Source organism: Hylobates moloch, unplaced genomic scaffold, assembly GCF_009828535.3.
Source record: "Hylobates moloch isolate HMO894 unplaced genomic scaffold, HMol_V3 SCAFFOLD_29, whole genome shotgun sequence".
Taxonomy (NCBI): Eukaryota; Metazoa; Chordata; class Mammalia; order Primates; family Hylobatidae; genus Hylobates; species Hylobates moloch.
This window is the reverse complement of record NW_026652304.1, coordinates 2,683,820-2,710,203: the sequence shown is the minus strand read 5'-3', so window position 1 is coordinate 2,710,203 and position 26,384 is coordinate 2,683,820. Positions and strand designations below refer to the sequence as shown.

General features: G+C 42.7%; 1 protein-coding gene across 3 annotated transcripts in view; it reads left to right on the top strand.

The window, feature by feature from the left end:
- Positions 1–26,384, top strand: part of LOC116463240 (monofunctional C1-tetrahydrofolate synthase, mitochondrial) — a 237,696-nt gene that overhangs the window by 77,384 nt on the left and 133,928 nt on the right. For all 3 annotated transcript variants that reach the window (XM_032146268.2, XM_058434521.1, XM_058434522.1), the window contains 6 exons: positions 2,079–2,186; positions 3,059–3,133; positions 6,675–6,777; positions 13,636–13,712; positions 17,886–18,026; positions 22,662–22,730. In XM_032146268.2, coding sequence (XP_032002159.1) covers positions 2,079–2,186; positions 3,059–3,133; positions 6,675–6,777; positions 13,636–13,712; positions 17,886–18,026; positions 22,662–22,730 — 573 coding nt within the window. The remainder of the gene's footprint in view (positions 1–2,078; positions 2,187–3,058; positions 3,134–6,674; positions 6,778–13,635; positions 13,713–17,885; positions 18,027–22,661; positions 22,731–26,384) is intronic.

Below are 26,384 nucleotides of genomic sequence, written 5' to 3'. Positions count from 1 at the left end.
AATGGACTCCCACACACTGCTGGGAAGTGTATGTTGATAAAAACACTTTGGGAAGAAGAGTAGAAATACATATTAAGTGTTTTACCATGCATATCCTTTGGGCCCAAATAAATTCATTTTTAGTGTACCCTAAGGAAAAAAATGAATGTATGGGAAAATAGATCATTTCAAATTAAATTTACTGTCACATAGTTTATAACATTAAAAAATGGGATAATAATAGGACATCAAGTAAACTATATTTTGCAGACTCTTTAATGATGTAAAAATGCTTTCTATATTGAGAGTGTAAGAGCTAAAGTATAAACCGTTATGATGTTATGATTCCAATATTTAAAAGTACAAATATATATTTATAAAATATATAAAGATATGTAATTTTTCATGTTTTCTCCAGTTAACGTTATTTGATGTTATAAAGTAAAATTTTAACAAGAAAATATTTAACCTTCCAAGAAATTAAGGAAATGCAGCTTTAAAAAGAATAACACTTTCTCAACTATTAAATTATTTCTTAGTCTAAAAGTTACATTATTTCTGAAGTAACTGATCTACTACTAGTGTTTTGCAGATGACACTTCATCTCTTTCAAAAAGCAATTTGGTGATATTATCAAGATCCCAAAGGCCGGGTGTGGTGGCTCATGCCTGTAATCCCAGCACTTTGGGAGGCTGAGGCAGGCAGATCACAAGGTCAGGAGTTCGAGACCAGCCTGGCCAACATGGTGAAACCACATCTCTACTAAAAATACAAAAATTAGCCAGGCGTGGTGGCAGGTGCCTGTAGTCCCAGCTACTTAGGAGGCAGGAGAATTGCTTGAACCCGAGAGGCGGAGGTTGCACTGAGCTGAGATCATGCCACTGCACTCCAGCCTAGGTGAAAGAGTGCAACTCCGTCTCGAAATAAAATAAAATAAAATAAAAATACTTCATCCCTTTCAAAAAGCAATTTGGTGATATTATCAAGATCCCACGGGCTGGGCGCGGTGGCTCATGCCTGGAATCCTAGCACTTTGGGAGGCTGAAGCAAGAGGATCACTTGAGCCCAGGAGTCTGAGACCAACCTGGGCAACAGTGAGACTGCGTCTCTACAAAAAAAAAAAACAAGAAAAGAAAGAAAGCTCATTTAACCTAGTAACTACTCTCCTGAAAATATACTACTCATTAGCAATTAATTTTTTTAAAAAAAGGAAAAGCTATTTGTGTGTATGCTTTATAACTGTGGCCTTCCTTGTAAAAGTGAACATTTGGTAGTAGTGTATGTATCCAGCCTGAAACTTTTGGTACAGCTTCTATAAACTATACAAAAGATTATTATAGAAAAAGTTTTGTGAAAAACAAAACTTGGAAGTTTGTAGGAAGCTGATTTCATGAGTGCTCATGAGACTGGAAGGAAAATAACAGAATGAGTAGAGTCATGAGGGTAAAATAATTTATTTCTCCAAAATTCTGTAATATTTCATATTATTTTATTGTTACTGTTTATTTTATGCCCTGCCTCATTCCAAAGTATATTTGATATGATACTGTTTTCTAGATAATAAAACAATGAATAAACGTAAAGTGAGTGACTATAAGATTCATTATTAAATGCATCAGAATGCTTTGCCTTAACCTGAGGATGGAAGAAGTTATGATCTGAGCAATTGCTCAAAGGTTCTTTGTTGTCACGTGGAAGACCTTGACCTTGATTTTCTGATTTAGGCGTTCCTATAGACTCAGTTCATTATAAGGATATGTAATTTGTATGCTATTTTATTTATTCAGTCCTTAAATTCCATAGTTGTTTAAAACAAATAGGAAGATGTCTTAGCTGAGCACAGTGGCCCAGGAGCTCATAACCAGCCTAGGCAACACAGCAAGACCCCCGTCTCTACAGAAAATTCAAAAATCAGCCAGGCACAATGGTGTGCACCTATAGTCCCAGCCTACTCAGTAGGCTGAGGTGAGAGGATTGCTTGAGCCCAAGAGTTTGAGAATACAGTGAGCTATGATCATGCCACTGCACTCCAGCTTGGGCGACAAAGCGAGACCCTATTTCTGAAAATAAATAAATAGAAAGATATCTTATTTCTGTAGTTCAACCTTCACTTGACTGGAGACATCCACGCCATCACCGCTGCCAATAACTTGCTGGCTGCTGCCATTGACACAAGGATTCTTCATGAAAACACACAAACAGATAAGGTGAGAAGGATGCCTTGCTAGCCATTTTGGGTATTGTATCCTGGAATTCCTGGATTCTTAAGGAGTTTGTGGAAAGAATTCTGATGTCTGCAAACTCTGAAATGTTATTCAATTCAATTTTATGATTTTTACATATGTCCCTATTTCCCAAGGAGAAGGAGCCATCCTTTGATCAGATTCTCAAATGGGATTATGAGTACTGCCAAGTTATTGGGAGAATTGTAGTATGTTGTAAAAGCCAAATATTCTCTAAGATGAGTCTTTAGTTTTAAAGATGGTAGGTAGACCAGTTCTCTTCATTCTGGTCACAGGTCCAATCTCTAATCTATTCTAAGGGGATTGGACAGATGTCGTTTTAAGACTAATGTTATGTGGAGCTATTTTAGATGTGCTGAAAAGATGTCAGAGACCCTTACTGGGCTTCATGTGCTTGTAGCTTAAGAGTTAAACCACATCCCCAAAGGGGACAGCCCACCAGAAGCTAATTCCTCACAGACATAGGACATAGATAAAAGGGGTACCTTCTGGCACGTTTTACAACAAGAGTCCTCACTTTATTTAATTAAAGTAGTTCCTCAGTGAGTCTTTGCTACATAATCCACATACATCTTCATATGGTAGTTGTAGCGATATAGATCACGAAATACATTTATGCAAACTCTTTGCAATGCATGTTATTTCAGATCTTGTCAGTTTTATGAAAATGACAGAATTTAAGTCAACATTGTTTATATTAGCCCACAAATTTTAATAGGGTCTTTTATCTAAGTAGTTTGGTTATATATGCAAAGAATTTTTGTCATATCCTATGAATTGTTCAAGTTCATGGACAATTAACTTTTGTGTGGTCTCATTTTTGTTTGTGTTTTTAGGCTCTGTATAATCGGCTGGTTCCTTTAGTGAATGGTGTCAGAGAATTTTCAGAAATTCAACTTGCTCGGCTAAAAGTAAGTTTCCAGTTAGCAATTCTTTAAAAAGAAAATATCCTAGAAACACATCAGAAAGATTGTCAAAGCCTGAAATTTTCAACTTAGTTTGACTTTGGTTTTCAGATATCCTTTTGGGTATTAAACTCTATGGAGACCGAATACTGGAGCAGAGAGAGCACAGTGTTCGAAGCCTGAACCCTGGTTCTACACAAAAGAGCCAGGTGGACAAATTAATTAACCTTTTTCCATCTCAGTTTCTTCATCTATGAAATTAGAGGACTGCTTTGCTAATTTATGAGTACCCTAGTCAACTGACAAATTAGCTGGGCACAGGAGCACATACATACCTGTAGTCCGAGCTACGCATGATGCTGACGTGAGAGGTTTGCTTGAGCCAAGGACTTCAAGGTTATAGTGCACCATGATGGCGCCTCTGAATAGCCACTGCACGCCAGCCTGGCCAACACAGCAAGATCCCATCTCTTAAAAAAATATATAACAAATTAGAATTTTTGGTGAGTCCTTCTCTTTCTAAAGTGAAATATTTTTATGAAATTTGTTAAATTTCTAGGAAATTATAAGATAACCTTTGAAAACTCATCTATCTCATTTGTGGTTTTTTGTTTTGTTTTGTTTTGTTTTGTTTCGTTTTTTGAGACAGAGTTTTACTCTTGGTGCCCAGGCTGGAGTGCAGTGGCATGATCTCAGCTCACTGCAACCTCCGCCTCCCTAGTTCAAGTGATTCTCTTGCCTCAGCCTCCCAAGTAGCTGTGATTACAGACATGCACCACTGCGCCCAGCTAAATTTTGTATTTTCAGTACAGATGGGATTTCACCATGTTGGCCAGGCTGGTCTCAAACTCCTGACCTCAGGTGATCCATCCACCTTGCCCTCCCAAAGTGCTGGGATTACAGGCGTGAGCTACTGCGCCCAGCCTCATCTATGTTTTTGTTGCAGCAAACACTACAATTATACTTGCGTATGCCATCTTAATTCTTAAAACCTGTCTTATCTTTTTTCTGATGCCATTTGCTGCCTCTGGTCTTCTAATCATATTGCTTGCTACTAGCCCTGTTTCAGAGACTAAAAAATAACCCTAAATGGTATAACTTACAACCTTACTGGTTGGTATTAAGTGGTTTTAAAAATTCACCTCCTGCCTCTTACTGAACCAAGTTCAGTGTGTTGAAGTAGTGAGTAATTCCATCCTCACCAGCTGTAACAACATGCAGTTTCTGTTTCCCAGATCTTTTTTATGCTTCATTAAAAATCACTATTTTGCCGGGCACAATGGCTCACGCCTGTAATCCCAGCACTTTGGGAGGCCGAGGCAGGTGGATCCTGAGGTCAGGAGATCGAGACCATCCTGACTAACATGGTGAAACCCCGTCTCTACTAAAAATACAGAAAACTAGCCAGGCGTGGTGGCAGGTGCCTGTAGTCCCAGCTACTCGGGAGGCTGGGGCAGGAGAATGGCGTGAACCCAGGAGGCGGAGCTTGCAGTGAGCCGAGATCGCGCCACTGCACTCCAGCCTGGGCGACAGAGCAAGACTCTGTCTCAAAAAAAAAAAAAAAAAAAAATCACTATTTTTTGTGTGTGTGTGTGTGTGTGTGTGTGTGTGTGTGTGTGTGTGACAGTCTTGCTCTGTTGCCCAGGCTGGAGTGCAATGGCACAATCTCGGCTCACTGCAACCTCCGCCTCCTAGGTTCAAGCAGTTCTGCCTCGGCCTTCTGAGTAGCTGGGATTATAGGTGCCCACCACCATGCCAGCTAATTTTTTGTATTTTTAGTAGAGACAAGGTTTCACCATGTTGGCCAGGCTGGTCTCGAACTCCTGACCTCAGGTGATCCACCTGCTTCAGTCTCCCAAAGTGCTGGGATTACAGACATGAGCCACCACACCCAGCCAAAAATCACTTTCTTAAAATGTTTTATTTACACAAAATAAATAGGAAGATTTCTTGGCTGGGCACGGTAGCTCACCCCTGTAATCTCAGCACTTTGGAAGGCCAAGACAAGAGGATTGCTTGAGCCCAGGAGTTCATGACCAGCCCAGGCAACATAGCAAGACCCCTGTCTCTACAAAAAATTTAAAAATTGGCTGGGCATTAAAAGTTTTAATTTTTTTTTCTCTTCCATGAATTAGGAATAACTTATTTTGAAACATAGGAATAAACTTAACTTGAATTACCGGTATTTGTATTTGAAAACTAATGAACTGTGGCATCAATTATATGGATGGACAGCAGTTTACGTCTCTTCTGAGCAGGGTACACGGTGGCCACATAGAGCAGCCCAGGGAGCCCCTGGCTGACGCAGCCAGTAGCAGGCACAAGTGGTAGTTAGCGTATGCTGTCCACCACAGGACATCTTCAGATCAATCCTTTTCAGAGTCTATTACAAACTCGCAGTATCTTACTCGTAGAAGAAATCTGGCCCTAGGTATTTGTCTGACTTGGCCTAACCTATAATTCAGTCAAAGTTCAGTTTAGTTTAGTTTTTTTGTTTGTTTTTTTTTTGTTTTTTGTTTGTTTTTTTTGTTTTTTGAGATGGAGTTTCGCTCTTGTCCAGGCTGGAGTGCAATGGCGCCATCTTGGCACACCACAACTTCTGCCTCCCGGGTTCAAGAGATTCTCCTGCCTCAGCCTCCCAAGTAGCTGGGATTATAGGCATGCGCCACCAGGCAGGCTAATTTTGTATTTTTAGTAGAGACGGGGTTTCTCCATGTTGGTCAGGCTGGTCTCGAACTCCTGACCTCAGGTGATCCACCCACCTCAGCCTCCCAAAGTGCTGGGATTACAGGCGTGAGCCACCACACCCAGCTTAGTTTTGATTTTTGTTTTTTGGTTTTTTTGGAGACAGAGTCTTGCTCTGTCACTCAGGCTGGAGTGCAATGGCAGGATCTCAGCTCATTGCAACCTCTGCCTCCCAGGTTCAAGTGATTCTCCTGCCTCAGCCTCCCAAGTAGCTGGGATTACAGGTGCTCTCCACCATACCTGGCTAATTTTTTTTTGTATTTTTAGTAGAGACGGGGATTCACCACGTTGGCCAGTCTGGTCTCGAACTCCTGACCTCAGGTGATCCGCCTGCCTTGACCTTCCACAGTGCTAGGATTACAGGCGTGAGCCACCACACCTGGCCCAGTTTAGTTTTTTTGTTTGTTTGTTTCTTTGCTTGTTTGTTTTGAGACGGAGTTTCGCTCTTGTTGTCCAGGCTGGAGTGCAATGGCACGATTTCGGCTCACTGCAACCTCCGCCTCCCGGGTTACAGCAATTCTCCTGCCTCAGCCTCCCAAGTAGCTGGGATTACAGGCATGCGCCACTGTGCCCGGCTGATTTTTGCATTTTTAGTAAAGATGGGGTTTCTCCATGTTGGTCAGGCTGGCCGCGAACTCCTGACCTCAGGTGATCTGCCCACCTGGGCCTCCCAAAGTGCCAGTTTAGTTTTTTAAAAGGCTTTACCAATCATGGAGAAGATAAAATTAGAGGGATAATTTTGGTGACCCTTTGCTTTCTGTTGCTTCTCAAACTTCTCACCTTTTTTCTTCTTAATCATTAGAAACTGGGAATAAATAAGACTGATCCGAGCACACTGACAGAAGAGGAAGTGAGTAAATTTGCCCGTCTTGACATCGACCCATCTACCATCACGTGGCAGAGAGGTGGGTGCTGGGGAGATGCCAGCAGGCTGATGGCCAGGTGGGGAGGCATGTTTGAGCCGAAGCGCTTAAATTCAGAAACTTACAGTTTGATCCTGTCCAATGATCTTCCCAGCCTGTGCTTCATATTCCCACCATTTATTTCAGTTACTATTATCGTACCACCCTCCCTTATCCTTGCCTCCAATTAAAACAAAAATTCTGTCCAGGCTCAATCCCATCTTCTCCCATGTCTTCCAAATTTCCAAGGAAAATTACCTAATTTTCTCTTCTGTTTCTCTCTCCTTTGGCCTCTTGTCTCTATATTAAGAAACAAAACAAAACAAAACAAAATTTTTTTAAAGACCATGCCTCCCTGGCTTTGTCCTGCTCCTCCTCCACCCACCATCCCACCTTCTTCTGTTCACTTCCTTACCACTGGCTCTCGGCAGCTCTCTGTGTGTTTCCAGTGCTGGATTTTCCTCCAAGTCTGATATGTGCTTTCATCCACTTAACGAGGCATCCCTCCACCGCTTCAAATGCAGCTGAGTGGACTCCCCATGAGCTCCCCACCACCTCGACTTCCCTGCTTCCCTCTCAGCTGTGATGTCCCCTTCCTTCTCCCACACTGCCCTCAGTCTCATTGCTCACTATGGGATGAGACAGGGGGAAATGCACTAAACAGGAAATCAGGAGCCCTGAGTGTGTGTCCGCCCTGCCACTGACTCACTGCATGACCTCGAGCAAGTCGCATGCATGTTCTTGGCGCTGGAGATGGAGATGGTCACATACGCTGCACAGAAACACGGCAACCACACTTTATGAACCCTACACAACTGCAGAAATGTTCGATGGCATGGATCCCTGATTCTTCCTGTATTATTCTTCTCATACTTGTGCCCTCACTTACCTCTTTATACTCACATTTGGAACATATTTATCAGATGCGCATTTTATAGCAGTTCCCGACTAATAGATTATGTTGCTTCCATTTCCATCCCCCAGTTCAGAGGGTTCACATTAACAGAGATATCCCGTTGTGATCAGAGGCCTCCAGTGACTCCCCACATCCTGGGTGATACAGTTGCCATCGCAGAGCTTGGCCTTCAGGACACCCGCAGGGGCTTCCCTCCCTCTGCTCCCTGCCTGCTTTCTAGTCAGGAGTGCCGACCGCTGTCCTGCTGCCAGCCCTAGCTGGGCCATCTCCATCCTGTCTCCTGCCTAGGCCAGTCTTGCCCTCCAAGATGCACCCAGGTCTCGTCCCTTCAGGGAGCTTCCCTTCTGGGAATCCACCCAGCCAGTCCATTAAGAATTTAGTGTTATCCCACAAACCATGAGGTAGAGAGACAAAGACCAGAGACTAAGCGTTGGCTCTGCCGTTTATGAGCTGCACAACTTTGGACAGACTGCTCACTCATTTTCCTCATCTTTAAAATGGAATCATAATTCCAGCTGCCTTGCTGGGAGGCTTCACTGAAACATGAGCATCCTTTCCAGACCCAAAAGCTGTGCTCACACGATCATCAGAAGTCACTGTGGTGATAGATGTATTGAGTAGAGTTTTTCGTTTGTTGTTATTTTGAGACAGAGTCTCACTTGCTCTGTCACCTAGGCTGAAGTGCAGTGGTGCGGTCTAGGCTCACTGCAACCTCTGCCTCACTGGCTCAGTCGATTCTCTTGCCTCACCCTTACGAGCAGCTGGGATTACAGGCACACACCACCACACATGGCTAATTTTTGTATTTTACTAGAGATGGGGTTTCACCATGTTGGCCAGGCTGGTCTGGAACTCCTGACCTCAAACGATCCACCCACCTCAGCCTCCCAAAGTGCTGGGATTACAGGTGTGAGCCACTGTGCCTGGCTTGGGTAGTTTTTTTGGGTGTCTTTGTCTCCCAAACTAAACTAAAATCTCCTTGGAAACTTTGTGGGTTTTTTTGTGTTTTTTTTTGTTTTGTTTTGTTTTTGAGACAGGGCCTCATTCTGTCACCCAGGTTGGAGTGCAGTGGTGCTATCTCCACTCACTACAAGCTCCGCCTCGTAGGCTCAAGCAATTCTCCTGCCTCCGCCTCCCGAGTAGCTGGAGGCTGTGCACCACAACACTCAGCTAATTTTCGTATTTTTAGTAGAGATGGGGTTTTGTCATGTTGCCCAGGCTGGTCTCAAACTCCTGAGCTCAGGTAATCTGCCTGCCTCAGCCTCCTAAAGTGCTGGGATTACAGACATGAACCACTGCACCCAGCCTAGAAACTTTCAAGGATACATTTTTCATTTCGAAATAAATAATAACATTATAGAGATTTTGGAAATGTCTCAAAAGAATTTTAAAAACCTTGCTATACTAATAAAACTACTATTCATAGTTTTTTGTGTACATCTAGTTTTTTGGTATAACTCTAGTTATAACTTAAGTGTATAGATTTTGTATGCTACGAGTTTCATTCATTTATATCATAAGCATTTTGTATTTTGTTAGCTCTTTGTTGTAATGGCCTTTTTAAATAGTCTAGAATATTCCTTTGTAGATGAACCACAACTTACTTAAGCAAGGCTCAGTTCTTGAAAACACCAATAGCATTTTAAATAATGGACATGAATACTTTAAGCATTTTATTGAGAAGCCTACATATTTTCTCTGAAAATTTTTTTTATAACTAGGAAGATTTATTATTAAAATGTCATCATGTCCAAAATGTATTGTCATCTTTTTTTTTTTCAAAGCATTGGTGATTTTGTGTTACTCTTCAAAACTTTTTTGGAGGTTTATTGATGATAGGAAAATCATGAAGGTGGAAATTAGTGTATTTTAAACCAAGCATACGGATGTGCTAAAAGAGAAAGTTTTATGCCAATTGGTATTCTTTGGTATCTGCTTTGGGGCTCCAGCCTGAGCAGCCATCAGAAACAGGGCAATGGCTTAGACGTGGATCTTGGAAGAGAAAGGCTACATCATCTTTTATACCTGGGTCTGGTCTGCAATTGGTTTCTCTCTGGAGCCAGGAAGGACTGAAGTCTTTTGTGGTTGTGAATCACTTTTAATGGAAGTGACAACTTTACAAAATTATTCCAGAAAAAAATTTGAATTCCATTATTGTTCAGGGCACTGAAGTAAAGAAAACTTTATTGCTGTGGACAAGCTACCTGGGTCAGAGGAATTTGGAATGACATTTGATAAGTAGTTTGGCTCTTATGACCATGAATTAATATCAGAAATAGGACTCTTCATCAAAAGAATTTAGAACATTTGCTAGTAGGGTTTTTTGGCTTAAACCTAGAACTAATGTAACTGTTGTGATGACATTGGATCCTTATTTGATTTGAAAACTAGAGCAGGACAGTCAGGGTGCACGGTGGTGGGAGTGAGACCCTCTTCTCAGGCCATATGGATGTTGCACCATTTAATGACCACCCCTTCCTTTCAGCCTGTGTACAAAATCTGATGATTGTTTCATCTTTTGTTCTGAGACGGAGTCTCACTCTCTTGCCAGGCTGGAGTGCAGTGGTGCAATCTCGGCTCACTGCAACCTCCGACTCCCTGGATCAAGCGATTATCCTGCCTCAGCCTCCCAAGTAGCTGGGACTACAGGCATGCGCCACCACGCCCAGCTAATTTTTGTATTTTTAGTAGAGACGGGGTTTCATCATGTTTGCCAGGATGGTCTCGATTTACTGACCTTGTGATCCGCCTGCCTCGGCCTCCCAAAGTGGAGTCCAGCAGATTGTTTCATCTTATGCCTCATACCGAAAGTTTAAAGGCCTCATGTTCCTGGACCCAGAGTGGAAGAAGGAACCCACAGACCTTTCCAGAAATGCTTAACATAAACAAGAAAATGTAGACATATAGCCATTTTGTTACAGAGCACAATTTTGCACAGATGAGCTTCTGCCTATCCGAGCCCCGGGGCCTCACAGGCTTGCCGTCTCTCCATCTCCCTCGCATGCCCAACTCCTGGCCATGGACCAACGGCCCACAAGCCTCCCTCAGCCTCAGGGAATCAACCATCAAGTGGCTGGTTCCTTGCCCCGACAACGCTCTAGGGAATCAGTACCGTGTCTTCCACTGGAGCCGAAACAGTGGACCTGCCCCTGATTGAACACCTTGTACTGCCAGGCTCTTAGCCAATATTGGCTGTTTCATCAGCCATTAGGCATACTGTGGATGTTCCTTAGGACATAGTCAGCACTTAGTATAGTCAGCACAGAGTACTAAAAGGGATGGTCCAGAGCAAAAAATAAGCAAACAGATCTCCCCCTGCTGCCTCCACCTCCACACCCACTGGCATTGTCCTAGCATGCCTTACATCAGAGGCTGGCACTGTCTTCACTATATCTCTGTACAGCTGGCTCGGAACTAGGCACAAGTAGCCCCTCAATACATACTCCAGGAGTGAATAAGTGTTTCTTATTCCGCCTTTAGTTCTATCATTCAGAAACCAGGAATTCCATTTTGGATCACTAACTTAGGGTTACTTTCTAGTATCTTTCTTGTGGGCTGGAATTTAACCTCCCACATTTCTTATGTATCACTGATACATCACTTACCGGGCATGTTAAAGGCAGAGGTGGGCTTTGGAGGCCACTGATTCTAGTTGATCTTGCCAGACATTTTTTTTTCTTGTTTTCTCTTTGCTAAATAAAAAACAGCTGAATTTCTCTTGTTGATTTTAAAGAAATTTGATAAAAAGATTCCCTCAATCTGGTGCCAAGATCGTGTATACTACAGAGCAGGAAAGATGTTTTTAGTTGATTGACTTTGCACCCCATGTACATCTTGGGAAGAACAGTGGTGGCTGACGATACTATTGAAAAGCAGGCCTTTCATTTTGTATATGCTCTGCTTATAGCTGAAAAACTCATAAAGAAGGTTTCTGTGTGTTTATATGAGTGTCAGTTGGTGTTTGTGTGAGGGTGTGAGTGTGTCTGAGTGTGTATGAGAGAGAGGGAGCTTGTTATAAAGACTAACAACAGCCGAGTCAGGGAACAGCCACAAGCCAAGAGGGCAAGCTGGCCTGCTAGTGCTTTGCGTGTGAAAGAAAAGGTTAACTTTCTTCATCCTACGGATGCCTGTAGTACCAAATACGTAATTTCCATCACCACTTTCATCAGCGCTGTATCGTATACATTGAGTAAAGTGGATCTAAATTGTCAATGTGGACAGCTTGTTATTTGAAGCTGCATAAATTAACAAAGTCAGTGTCCTGGCTTTGCTTTGTTGCATTGGTATTCACTAAACCAAACCTAATTTTCACAAAATGTAAATAACTACAATTCTTGTTTTATTTTGTTTCGAGACAGGGTCTTGGCCGGGTGCAGTGGCTCACGCCTGTAATCCCAGCACTTTGGGAGGCCGAGGCAGGTGGATCACATGAGGTCAGCAGTTCAAGACCAGCCTGGCCAACATGGCAAAACCCCATCTCTTCTAAAAATACAAAAAATTAGCCAGGCGTGGTGGCAGGCGCCTGTAATCCCAGCTACTTGGGAGGCTGAGACAGGAGAATCGCTTGATCCCAGGAGGCGAAGGTTGCAGTGAGCCGAGATCGCGCCACTGCACTTCAGCCTGGGTGACAAAAAAAAAAGAGAGACAAGGTCTCACTTCCGTCTCCCAAATGGGAGTGCAGAGACACAGTCATAGTCATTGCAGCCTCAACCCCCCAGACTCAAGCGATTCTCCCACCTCATTTTTGTATTCTTTGTAGAGACAAGGTCTCCCTGTGTTGCCCAGGCTGTTCTCAAATTCCTAGGTGATCCTCCCGCCTCGGCCTCCCAAAGTGCTGGGAGGTGTGTGCCATCACACCCAGGCAATAACTGAAATTCAAATAAGCCAGTGAAGAAAGTAAAGAGAACTGGTGCTTTCTCTAATCACGATTCACCCCCCACCCTGGCCCCCCACAATACTACTTTATTTACTTTTGCTTTTTAAAATTGTGATAAAATATACATAACGTAATACTTTTCCCCATTTGTAAGCACACAATTCATGGCATTAAGTACATTCACAATGGTTGCACTACCATCACTATCTATACCCAGAACCTTTTCATTATCCCCAACAAAAACTCCTTATCCATTAAATAATTACTCCCCTCTTCTGCCCCTGCCTATTCTAGGCGCCTGATATAAGTCGACTCATATAGTACTTGCCTTTCTGTATCTGGCTTATTTCACTATGCGCCGTGTTTTCAACATCCATTCGTGTATCAACATGACCTTCTTTTATAGCCGTATAATATTCCATTGCCTGTCTGTGCCACATTTTGTTTATCCATTCACCTGTTGGTCGCTTCCTCCTTTGACTATTTTGAATAGTGCTGCTATGAACATGGGTGTACAGATATGTGAGTGTCTCCTTTTGGTTCTTTCGGGTAATGCCAAGAAGGGAAGTTGCTAGTTGGGTTTTTTGTTGTTTTTTTTTTTGAGAGGGAGTCTCACTCTGTCGCCCACGCTGGAGTGCAGTGGTACAATCTCAGCTCACTGCAACCTCCGCCTCCCAGGTTCAAGTAATTCTCCAGCCTCAGCCTCCTGAGTAGCTGGGATTACAGGCATGTACCACCACACCTGGCTAATTTTTATATTTTTAGTAGAGATGGGGTTTCACCATGTTGGCCAGGCTGGTCTCAAACTCCTGACCTCAAGTGATCTGCCCGCCTCAGCCTCCCAAAGTGCTGGGATTACAGGCATGAGCCACCGTGCTTGGCCTCCAGTGGATATTTTTTTGTTTATTTGATTCTTTCTCTGTGTCTACCCCCTAGATGGTCAGCTTGGGGGAGCCTGACCTTTTCTCTTTTACCCTCTGCAACTTCCCGAGCATCAGAACAATACCAGACACACACCAGGTGGCTGGTCCATATTTGTCGACTGAAGAACTAATCTGTTCTCTTTCAGTATTGGATACAAATGACCGATTTCTACGAAAAATAACCATCGGGCAGGGAAACACAGAGAAGGGCTATTCCCGGCAGGTAGGTGGTGCTTTCTTCCCGCTCTGTTCTTATGTTCATTTCTACTGGCCTGGGAGCTCACTCTTTGCCTTTCTGGTCTCATCCCCAACCTGTTGTGGCCAGTGGTTCTCTCACTGTTTCAGGCTCTCAGCAGGGCTGGGAGAGGATCAGAAGACATAGAGGCTCCAGTGTCTTTTTACCATCTTTTCTATGTATGTTTATTTCATTTTCTTTTTCTCATGTATGTTTCCAATTGTGTTTCTAGGAAGAGCCACTCAGGGTATTCTTTGAATATAAATTCTTACTTATTTTATTGGGAACCACCCAGGTAATACTACATCTGCATAACGGATAAATGAAAATCTCAGACACATTACTCAAATTTCATGTATCAAAGAACAAACACCTAGTTATTAGACTTAATAGCATGAGGATTTTTTAAAGGATAATGGCTTATTAATACAAAAATGGCTTATTAATAAAATACAGAGAATGCAGAAGAAAAATTATGCCTGACTTCATTGTAATAGATATTGGATGTGCGTCAGTGGCACTTAGGGAATACAAATTAATTCCTATGATTTTCCATCCAGGCACAGTGGGGTTCTAAATTGTGTTGTGTTTTTTTTTCTTTTGAATTGATTATAAACTGTACATTTAAGAACAGTTTTAGATTTCTGTCCTTTAAGTTTTTATTAGTGAAAAAAGAGTCACCGTACTATAAGAACCAATCCTGACACCAAATAGACTTGTGACCTTTTGAAGTGTCTTGAATTAAAAAGTGAATGTAGGTACTGGATTAAGAAGAGACACTAAGTTCGTGGACCTCGTCTCCTCCCAGTCCTGTAACTTACACACACACACAAACAGATTTCAAATATCCATGCTAGCAAACTGGAATCATTGCCATGAAGTTTTAGATAGTTCTGAAAAATAGGAAGATGGAATTAGATTGATGAATAAAAGGACAGCCCAAAATATGGTGGACTTCCATCCTTAACAAGCATTCTTACCTTTCATGTTCTTAGCCTCTCCTGCTAAAGTGGGAGCTTTATAAAAGCAGAGGTTATTCCCCTTTTTATTTGCTGCTGTATTCCCTATGCTCAGAACAGAACTTTGTTACATATAGTCGTAAGTGTTCGGTAAATATTTGTTGAACAAATGAGTAGAATAAGTAAAAGACAATTTATGGATACAGAACTAAAATGCCAACATAAAAAGATATTCGTGAATAATCATAAAACTGCGAATTGAAATAATGGAGTGTGATTTACCTAGGAGCTTGTCAAGTGAAAATAGTAGGTACTAAATGCTAGTGAGGATGCAATGAAATGGGGGCATTTATGCAGCGTTAGGGGGAGTAGAAATCCTTTTTGGATGAGTTTGTTATTACTAAAATTTGAAATGACCCAACAATTACAACTTTGGAACTAAAAATATTTTAATGAAAAGAACAAGAAAATGTGTAACGTGCAGGAAATAATTCTATTAGGATATTTGTTGTGCCATTATTTGCAGTGGTGAAAATTGGAAACAATCCAAACGTCCAACAGTAGGGATGGCTGCATATATTTGGTCCGCCATTTTGTCCCGTGGGAGAGTTGAAATTAATAAATGTGTGTATAGGTGTCATGACATGAGTAGAGAGCTCTCATACACATTGGAAAGGTTGTAAAAACCATTTTAAAACTTCGAAGTAAAATACTGATAGTGTAAACCTGTTTAAGAAAAACCCAGCGTGTTTACTTACATTATAGGCACTTACAACTTATTTGTGTATATAAGTGCCTAGAATGAAAAGTAGAAAGATGTATACCAACTGTTGGCATTAGTTGCCTGTGTAACGAAAGCGAGTATTGAAAAGGCCCTTTCTCTGCATAGTTTTTTACTGTTTAGGTACTGGAAAGATGGAGGATTCACAGTGACCTTGATTTCAGTGCCTACTCTGTGCATTGTATTGACAGTTCCGTTACATATATTAGCACATTTCATTTGTAAAGCTGATTTACAAATGAAGAAATTGGGATGTTATGTTAAAAAACTTGCCCAAGGTTATATCTTGTGTTGCTTTGTGCATAGATATTTTTAAGTAAAAAGGGGTTATAGTGTATTTAAGAGCTTTAACTGCTTTTTATTTATCATAAGACCGTAGTGAAGACATCTTTTTAGGTCAGTAAAGGTAGACCTGTATCTTCATTTTTAATGACCACATCGTATCTCATAGAGGTACCATAGTAGATTCAGCCATTTCCCTGTTAATGAACATGTAGAGTGTTTGCAGTTTCGGGCTATCACAAGTAAGCTGTAGTAAGTATACACATACATTTGTGTGTATACTTGATAATATCCTTAGGATTTTATTCCAGATGTGTGATTGCAGAGTCAAAGAGGATACAAATTTCCAATGTTGACACGTTTTGACATTAACTTCCAGGAAATTCATACCAATTCACATCCTTGCCAATATCCCATATTGGCCTTTGTTTAAATGTGTGCTGAATCCCTCATTTGCCCTATTGTGATTATTATGCATTGCATACCTGTATCAGAATACTTCATGCAATCCCTAAGTATATACACCTACTATATACCTACAAAATGAAAAGGTAAATACTAAATCAATAAATGTGTGATAATCTGATAAACAATAAAAATTTCATTTGCATCTTTATATGATTTTGAGATATTTGCAAAACAAAAATGAGCAGCCTTCCGCTGTGCCCATCATTTAGTCATTAAAGTGAGTAACAGTGATACTTTAATTGACCCAGTTGGTTTCATATTTTTTAAGCTCAAGATGCGAAATGTTGTAATTGTAACAATTGCAAATGAAGAGCTTGAATATGGATTATATATTATTCTTATTTACACAGCTAATATTTCAAGAATATGTCTAGTCTCATGATGTTTTGTACAGAAAATCTCAATATTTTTTAGTCATTTTCTCATATGCACTGTTTATAATAGAATGGTAGTATAGAGAACTCTAAATTTTATACAATGAAAAACCACTTATGTTTGGAATGAGTTATATTGAGAATGTAATAATTGAATATAGTTGTATTTGACTTTCAGGTAATATTTTTTCACTAAAACAGTGACTAATGCAATCTCAACCAGGAAGTTAGCCAGAAAGCTCCTTATTTCCTTCATTTCCTTACTTGTCAGTGACGGAAATGGATAATAAAATATCTCATAAGGTGATCCCACCAGGGCACAGCCGTTCTCTCTCTGCATAAGCTTGAACTTTTCTGGCTCACACTCCCCTTGGGAAGAAGAGAATTAAGCTGGGGCATAATGAAGTGGTTCTGTCCAGAGAGACATTCCTAGTGGCTGAATTATGAGGAGGAGGAAGTACACATTCCTGTGTCCCTTTTATTCCATGTTGGACTTTGTACAACATGGAGCCAGAGCCAAGAGATGGGAATAGGAAGTCCTAGAACTTTTTGCAAAAAGTCTCTGCTCTCTAGCTTTCACTGCTGAAAGCTTCAAGATCTGATGTGGTCATACCCTCCCGGGCAGCTGAAAATTGAGTCTGTGCCACCAGTTGACTGGGGTGCCCTCCCTGCTGTGTTCAGACCCAGCTCTGGGAAAGTAGCCTCACATGCAGGAAGCCAGCATCTTTCACTGCCCCTTGTCTCTGTGCCAGACAGACAATGTAGCCTTCTTGACAGACCTATTACTAACAAGGGAGGTGGTCCATAGGCTAGTCATTAATTCAGTTGATGCATATTGCGTGCCTGCTGGGTTTCATGCTCCTTGCTGGGGATTCAGAAGTGAATCTGCCTAATATAGTCTCTGCTTTCATGGCACTTACGGTCCAGTGGTAGACTGATAATGACCACACTAGACTGATAATGACATTAGTAATCAATTAAGTCTGAGACATGCTACAACAGCAAACCATGTGGTAGTGCTGTGAGTGGGTGTAACAGGGGTCCTAACTCAGCCCACCCTTTGCTGAGCAGAGCATGGCAAAGAGCACATTCCCCCTGGGAGGCCACCCTAGGGAGCACCAGGCACAAACCCTGCATGGTCCAGACACGCAGAAAACTGATGGGATTGCATGCATGGCCTTTTGAGGGCAGACCCTCTGGGCCTGTGGTTGCTTCATGGCTGCAGTCCAGCTCCTTGTGGGAATGACCATCCCATTGGCACTGTCGCTGACCACTACCTGTGTTTGGGCTGGTTCAGGCGCAGTTTGACATCGCAGTGGCCAGCGAGATCATGGCAGTGCTGGCCCTGACGGACAGCCTTGCGGACATGAAGGCACGGCTGGGAAGGATGGTTGTGGCCAGTGACAAAAGTGGGCAGCCTGTGACAGCAGATGATTTGGTGAGTGTTTCCAACCCGGAAGCTTCAGGGAGTGGACGGTCCTCGTTCTTTGTTACCAGAAAAAGAAAAGTTTTCTTCCTTTTATCAGTGGGTGTAATGAGGATACAGAAAAAGTTTCCACACGCACATTTCTTCCCCCACAAGCATGTTTGCCTGACTGCTTCCTAATGTTCTCAGAGTCATATATGACGTGCTTATACCTGGCTGCAACAAAAACACGTGAAATTTATTTCAGGAGCTTTCCACCATCCTTGCCAATCCTGATCCCTGCTTCTGCCTGGGCTAGGGAGGAGTCATCCCCTTGCAGTCACTTGGTAACTTTTAAAAAATGTACCTTGTATGCCTGCCTGAAATTGAGGGCAAATCACCTTTCCAAGGAACAGAAGGAAGTGGCTCTGCTTCCTTGAACAGGAAGATAAAGTTAAAATTGGCACATTTCGGGCACCAGCCTGGCTTATTATTTAATTTGGGGCCTTTGATTTGGGTTTCATATTATAAAAGCAAATCTCTGCCTCAATCAGTCTTGCTTTTCTAATTCCCCTTTGAGTAGTTGTGTTGCTTTCTTGATTTTCTAGTTCCCCTTTGAGTAGCTGTAGTGCTTTCTGTAAAGCTTTCATGGAACAGCATTGCCTTTTTTAGTGCTTTTTCTAATTGGCACGCTAATCTTCTCTTCTTCTTCATCTTAGTAGTATAATAACAACCTTTCTTGTTAACTTTTTTTTTTTTTTGAGACAGAGTCTGGCTATGTTGCCCAGGCTGGAGTGCAGTGGCACGATCTCAGCTCACTGCAGCCCCTGCCTCCTGGGTTCAAGCGATTCTCCTGCCTCCACCTCCCGAGTAGCTGAGATTAGCGGCATGCACCACCATGCCCAGTTAATTTTTGTATTTTTAGTAGAGATGGGGTTTCACTAGGTTGGCCAAGTTGGTCTTGAACTCCTGACCTCAGGTGATCCACCCACCTTGGCCTCCCAAAATGCTGGGATTATAGGCGTGAGCCACTGCGCCTGGCCTTTTCCGGTTAATTTAAACTCCACATATTCCATAGGTGTTTTGTTTGCCTGCATTTTTGTATATAAGTGCATGGATGTGGACACAGGCCTCTAAGATAGCCATTACTCCAAATTTAAGCTTACTTTCCCATATACTGAATCTCCTACAATAATGGAACTTAAAATGCACACTGGCGATTGATAAGCAGTTGTGAACAGAGAAAGGCAAAGTCACATTTTATTAATTTCAAGGGCTTAGGGTGTAATTTGAATTCTTTTTCAAAGTGTCCTGATTGTTTTTCAGCTGCTTTTGAAGAAATAAATCTAACTCATCTCAGAGGTCTTGTCAAGTAAATTCAATAGATCAATGTATGTCAGCAGCCTATGGAATATTTAGTATAAAAATTAAAGAGAAAACCCTCAGGTTGCTATAAAAGTGCTGCCTAATTAAAATTACCAAAATCTCATTATTTGTATCTAAACTAACATACTACAGTTTCTGTCTAAATACATTGCTCTCTATTTTATTAATTTGTATGGCAATAAATATGTGTCAGGAACAGTTTTGAAACTTAATCCTCGAATACTACTTCCTTAAATTTATTTATTTATTCATTTATTTATTTATTTATTTTTATTTATTTTGTTTTTGAGATGGAGTTTCGTTCTTGTTGCCCAGGCTGGAGTACAATGCCGCGATCTTGGCTCACTGCAACCTCCACCTCCCAGGTTCAAGTGGTTCTCCTGCCTCAGCCTCCCAAGTAGCTGGGATTATAGGTGCCCACCACCACACCCAGCTAATTTTTGTATTTTTAGTAGAGATGGGGTTTCACCATTTTGGCCAGGCTGGTCTCGAACTCCTCAGGTGATCTGCCCACCTCGGCCTCCCAAAGTGCTGGGATTACAGGCGTGAGCCACCATACCCAGCCCTTAAACGTATTTTTTGTGTGAGTGTATGATAAAAATCTTGGATCTGGAACAAACCCAAAGATTACTCTTTTTAGTTACCTTTTTAAATAAACTCTTTATCTTTTTAATCAACTCTTTTTAGTTATCTTTTATGTTTCTTGTTAGCAAAAAGTACCTAATTTATGCACATTGTGCTTCATCCAGTGGGAGCTATTGAGAGTTGGCCACCCATAGAAAATTGAGGGAGGATTTTAGAAACTGCTGAAGGTTTCTGCCACATGCATGATTCTGATACACCCTGGAAGAATCCGTCCGAGCCTTCCCCACATGGACACAGAGTGTGGAATGCTAGCAGTGCACAGAGGGTGCCCTACACATGACAGCACAGGCGCTGAGATGTGTCCCAGAAAAATGAGCAGGTAGAAACCTACCTGAGACATCCAACAGAAACATCCCTCTTAACTTCCTTCCTCCTTTAGTCTTCTGAATCAGTTTATTTGGTTGGGAAGTGTAAGCAAGGATAGTGTGCAGAGAAGTAGGAAAACTACTCCTCTTCTTCCCCCTGCTCTGTGTTAGCACAACAGGGCAATTCTCGCTGAGCTTTCCTGTCCTGCAGATTTCTTTCCTGTCCTGCAGATTTTTTTTTTTTTTTTTTTTTTTTTTTTTTTAAGATGGAGTCTTGCTCTATTGCTCAGGCTGGAGTGCAATGGTGCAATCTAAGCTCACTGCAACCTCCAACTCCCAGGTTCAAGTGATTCTCCTGCCTCAGCCTCCCGAGTTGCTGGGATGACAGGCGCCTGCCACCACGCCTGGCTAATTTTTGTATTTTTAGTAGAGATTGGGTTTTGCTATGTTGGCCAGGCTGGTCTCGAGCTCCTGACCCCAGGTGATCCACCCTCCTTGGCCTCCCAACATGTTGGGATTACTGGTGTGTGCCTCCACGCCCAGCCTGTCCTGCAGTTTTCATAGTGAACCATCTTCATGTATGTATAATGAGTGGGTTGCATTCATATCATGTGTGTTTTATACAGTGAGGTAGATTTCAGTTACATAGGAATATAGTTAATAACAGTGTATTCCTGAAAATTGCTAAGAGAGTGGATATCAAGTGTTCTCACCACCAAAATGATAACCATGAGGTAATGCATATGTTAATTAGCTAGGTTTAATCATTCCACAGCATATATATATACTTCAGAACATCATGTTATACACAATAAATCCATACAGTTTTATCTGTCAATTTGAAGTTAAGGAAGAAAATAGATTGGATTTTCTTACACCTTTTAAATGATTAAATATTGTAAAAATAGAAACCAATCACATGAGAGAAACATTTACTACTGTTGGTGACAAAAGTACAGGGAGAATGTAATGCACTTTGGAGTGATGAAGATTCTCTGGATTCTACCACTGCATCTGTTAGCGCCATGGCATACTGTGGTAAAATGGCACTGTTTTCCGATGCTATGTACAGCAAGGGATAGTGCTCTGTTTTCCCCCGCTAGAGCTACCATCACAGGCATTTCCTCATGTTATAGCCTTCCAATAACTAATATGTTGAAAACACCAAGACACCACTTAAGGTCTTTACAAAGCAAGAAGGAATTGGGAAAAAAAGAAACAAAGGCCGGGCACGGTGGCTCACGCCTGTAATCCTAGCACTTTGAGAAGCCGAGGCAGGCAGATCATGAGGTCAGGAGTTAGCGACCAGCCTGGCCAATAGGTGAAACCCCATCTCTGCTAAAAATACAAAAAAAATTAGCCATGTGTGGTGGTGCGTGCCTGTAGTCCCAGCTACTGGGGAGACTGAGGCAGAAGAATCACTTGAACCCTGGAGGCAGAGGTTGCAGTGAGCCGAGATCATGCCACTGCACTCCAGCCTGGGCAACAGAGAGAGATTCCGTTCTCCAAAAAAAAAAAAAAGAAAAGAAAAGAATGTGAATAGTGACATCACGTTAAAAAATAATAAACTTTAGCCTTGTGGCCTTTTTTTGGCACGTTTTTTCCACTAGTTCTCATGCATCATCCCTGTTCTCTCTCTTCTCCATCTTTTCTTCATCCAGGAATAGAGAAAGAGGACTTAGAAGGAACCCAAACCAGTACTTCCCAGGATTGGAAGGAAGCTGCCTTATTTCATGTATAAGTTGGCACTAGCTTGACTGTAGGAAGAGAGATAGCATGAAGCCTTTCAGATCTAAACTGGAAAGCTTTCAAACATGGTAGTTTGTTGAGTTATTCTCTCTCTGTGGAATGAATGATGTAGAGATGGTGAGAAATCAGAGTGGGTAATTTTAGACATTTCCCTTTACCCTACTTCATTCCTGCTCTGTACAGAGCCTTATTTCCATTCTTCACCTTATTTCTTTGAGCAAGAGTAAAGCCTCTGATTATGAAAATACACCGTGCATAAATTGCCAAGAAAACACATTTTCTTGCAATGAAAGATTTGTTTTATGGAAAATCTCATAAACACCATCAAGGAAGGTTTTGGAAGAAGGTCAAATGTCCTTCAAAATGCTATTTCCCCATCACCATTCACATCTTAGTATGACTGACATCTGTTCTCAGCTCTGGTGGGGAGAGATGGACAGAGACAGCAGCACTGTCCCCTGTGGCCCAGGGTTGCCTATGGGGACACCCACCCAAGAAGCAGGCTGGAGAGAAGCGCCAAGGGGTTAACCATTGCCTGGATGATATTTTTGTCAGGAATCTAATGTTTTTCTCTCTCCTGTAGGGGGTGACAGGTGCTTTGACAGTTTTGATGAAAGATGCAATAAAACCAAACCTGATGCAGACCCTGGAAGTAAGTGGTTTTCTTCCTATAGTAATTGTTTGCATTAACTGGATTGCCACACAGTGTGAACATTTTTAGCCAATATGAGGCAGACATAGAGCATGCCTGGGGCAGCAATATGCTTTGCAATCTCAGGCAGAAAGAGTGAGGATCTGGTTAGGAACCTGTATTAGTCCATTTTGACATTGCTACAAGGAACTACCTGAGACTGGGTAATTTATGAAGAAGCATCATTTTTTTTTGGCCAACCGAAAAAAAAAAAAAAATTTAAAGTGTATTCATAGCTTCTTTAATATGAGTCATGTCTTGGCTTAATTGACCCGAGTAGAAACTTAGAAAGTCAATGTCTGAGGCCAGGCGCGGCGGCTCACGCCTGTAATCCCAGCACTTTGGGAGGCCGAGATGGGTGGATCATGAGGTCAGGAGTTCAAGACCAGCCTGATCAATATGGTGAAACCCCATCTCTACTAAAAATACAAAAAAATTAGCCGGGCATTGTGGCAGGCACCTGTAGTCCCAGCTACTTGGGAGGCTAAGGCATGACAATCGCTTGAACCCGGGAGGCAGAGGTTGCAGTGAGCTGAGATCGCACCACTGCACTCCAGCCTGGGCAACAGAGCGAGACTCCATCTCAAAAAAAAAAAAAAAAAAAAAAGAAGAAGAAGAAAGTCAATATCTGTCTAACATTTCAATAGGTTGTATGACCATGTTTACAATATATTTTCTGTGTTCCCTTAATCTCTCATAATCATTGAGTTGTAGATTTTTTGATTTGCTTTTTTATTGTTGTTTGTTTCCAAGCAAAATACAATAAATGCCAAGAAATGCTTTCCAGGAAAGCATTTGCCAAAGGCAAGTCAATAAACACACAGCATGTTAGTTGGTGGTAAGGTCTGGAGAGGAAAAATCACAGGCCATGAGGGGCAGAGTGACGTGGGGTGTGCGTGTCTGTGCCTGCTCGCCTGTTAAAGCAGTACCAGCACAGAGCTGAGTAAACCAAGGAGGTGAGCCATGCATGTGTCTGGAAGAGCATTTGGACAGAGGGTTACCTTTAGTGCAGGGGCCTTGGGCAGCAAGGTGTTTTGCAGTCTCAGACAGAAAGAGCAAGGATCTGGTTAGGAACATGTATTAGTTTGTTCTTGCATTGCTGTAAGGAACTACCTGAGACTGGGTAATTTAAGAAGAAAATTGGTTTAATTGGCTCACAGTTCTGCAGGCTGTACAGGAAACATGGCTGGGGAGGCCTCAGGAAACTTACAGTCATGGTGGAAGGTGAAGGGGAAGCAGACAGGTCTTCACATGGCAGAGCAGAGAGAGAGAGCGAAGGAGGAAGTGCTACACACTTTTAAACAACTAGATCTCATGAGGACTCACTCATGATCATGAGAACAGCAAGGGGGAAATTCACTCCCAGGATCTAGTCACCTCCCCCCAGGCCCCTCCTCCAACATTGAAGGTTATAATTCAACATGAGATGTGGGTGGGGACACAGAGCCAAACCATATCAGAACCAATATGACAGAAATGGGAGGATTGACCAGGCACGGTGGCCCACACCTGTAATCCCAGCACTTTGCGAGGCCAAGGCGGGCAGATCCCTTGAGGTCAGGAGCCTCGAGACCAGCCTGGCCAACATAGTGAATCCCGTCTCTACTAAAAATACAAAATAAATTAGCTGGGCATGGTGGCACATGCCTGAAATCCCAGCTCCTTGGGAGGCTGAGGCAGGAGAATCACTTGAACAGGAGGCGAAGATTATGGTGAACTGAGATTGCACCACTGCACTCCAGCCTGGGCGCCAGAGTGAGACTCTTATCTTTTAAAAAAGTAGAATAAAAGAAAATGGGGGGACCATTTCTGAAGGTGCCCAGTGAGGGTGCAGGCTGAAGGTGTCCCCTGAGCTGAGGAAGGGAGGACTGAACACCTTTGAACAGGTGTCTGCAGCCCCGGGGGAGGGGTGCAGGATGCGTAGGTGCCAAGGCCACACCCTCCTGCGGCAGGTTGTCCTTCCCGTCTTTCCTCTCCCCTAATCATTCTGCCAGCATGCACGTGTCCTCAGAGGTAGGCCATCTTAAAAAGCAAACAAAAACATTTCAAAAACCTCCCTCCCCCCTGCATCCTCATCTAGCTTCTGCCCGGCTCTTGTCTGTCATTGGGGTCTCCATGTTAACTGACCTCGGGTTCCACCTCTCCTGACTGCCCTTGTCCAGGTCACTTTTCCCTTGGAGACACCAAGTCTTTGTTGCTCTGCCCTCCTCAGAGAAGCTCAGCAGAGTTTGACACAGCTGCCCTTGTCTTCCTTCAGGAGCACCTGGTTCCTCTGGCGTCTGGGGTCCCCCCCTCCCCAGGCCCGCTCGCTGCTCCTCCTCCGCTTTGCTGGCTTCTCTGATGACCCCTCACCTTTTTCGCCCCGTTCTCCTCCAGAATTAGCCGGGTGATGACTCCCAAACCCTTGTTTGGAATATCATGCACCTGGAATTTCAGACTTGCAGGTATAGTTACCAGGAGCCACGTGGGTGGGTAAAAGCCATTTCAAACTGATACGTAAACCAGGACCCACCCCCTACTTCCTTCCAGCTCGCTGCTTCCCTGAAACCTACCCAGTCATTCAAGGCAGACACCCGAGGATGATCCTAGAGGCCTGTTTTCCCTTCCCCTCTTCCTGTGTCCATCCCTGCAGAGTTGTCCTTGGTTACATGACTCTGCCCTGTCCATGGCGCTCAATGCCTCCCTCCTTCCTGTTTTAGCTGCCAGCATGCCCCACCTGCACAAGTGCAGCAGCCTCCCAACTAGTCTCTCTGCTGCTACTCTTTTCTTCCAAAATATTCTCTCCTCAGCAGCCATAGAGACTGAAACCTAATGAAGCCCTGTTGCCTTCCTACTTAGAGTGCTTCCATGATTTACCCATGTTTCCACCCCGGTCTGAAAAGCCCCGGGGATCTAGCTCTCGCCCCTTCCCCCTCCTTGTCCCTTATCCTCATCTCTCATCCTCTGGGGGACCTTTGCATGGCTAACACCACTACCTGGGCCACCTCCTGATATGCTCATGTCCAGCTCCTTCGCCTCCCTCAGGTCTCATGTCATGTAAGCATCAGCTGCTCAAAGAAGCCACAGGAATATGCAGCCCCCATCCCTCTGCTGTCATTGCAGTGCATAGCACAGAATGCTGAGAGCTTCCTATTTCCTTATCTGTTTTTTGTATTTCTCCTCCCACCGAGATGACAGCAGGACCTTTTCCATCCTGTTCACCACCGTATCTCCATTTTCTAGAAAGTGCCTGACACCTATTAGAGGCTCAGTAAAGACTTGTTGAATAATTAAGTGAATGCTTATTATTTTTACTACATTCTCCTAAAAATACACATTTATTAATAAATAACCGAATAAGAGAAAAAACATGAAGCGATGTGATATTTCTTCATAACACTTCTCCCTTAAAGATGAATACTTATTATTAGGGATAATCATTTTCTTTTATTGTTGTTGTTATTGTTTTGTTTTGTTTTGTTTTGTTTTGTTTTGTTTTTTTGAGACGGAGTCTCTCTCTGTCGCCCGGGCTGGAGTGCAATGGCAGGATCTCGGCTCACTGCAACCTCTGCCTCCCAGGTTCAAGTGATTCTCCTGCCTCAGCCTCCCAAGTAGCTGGGATTATAGGCGCCCGCC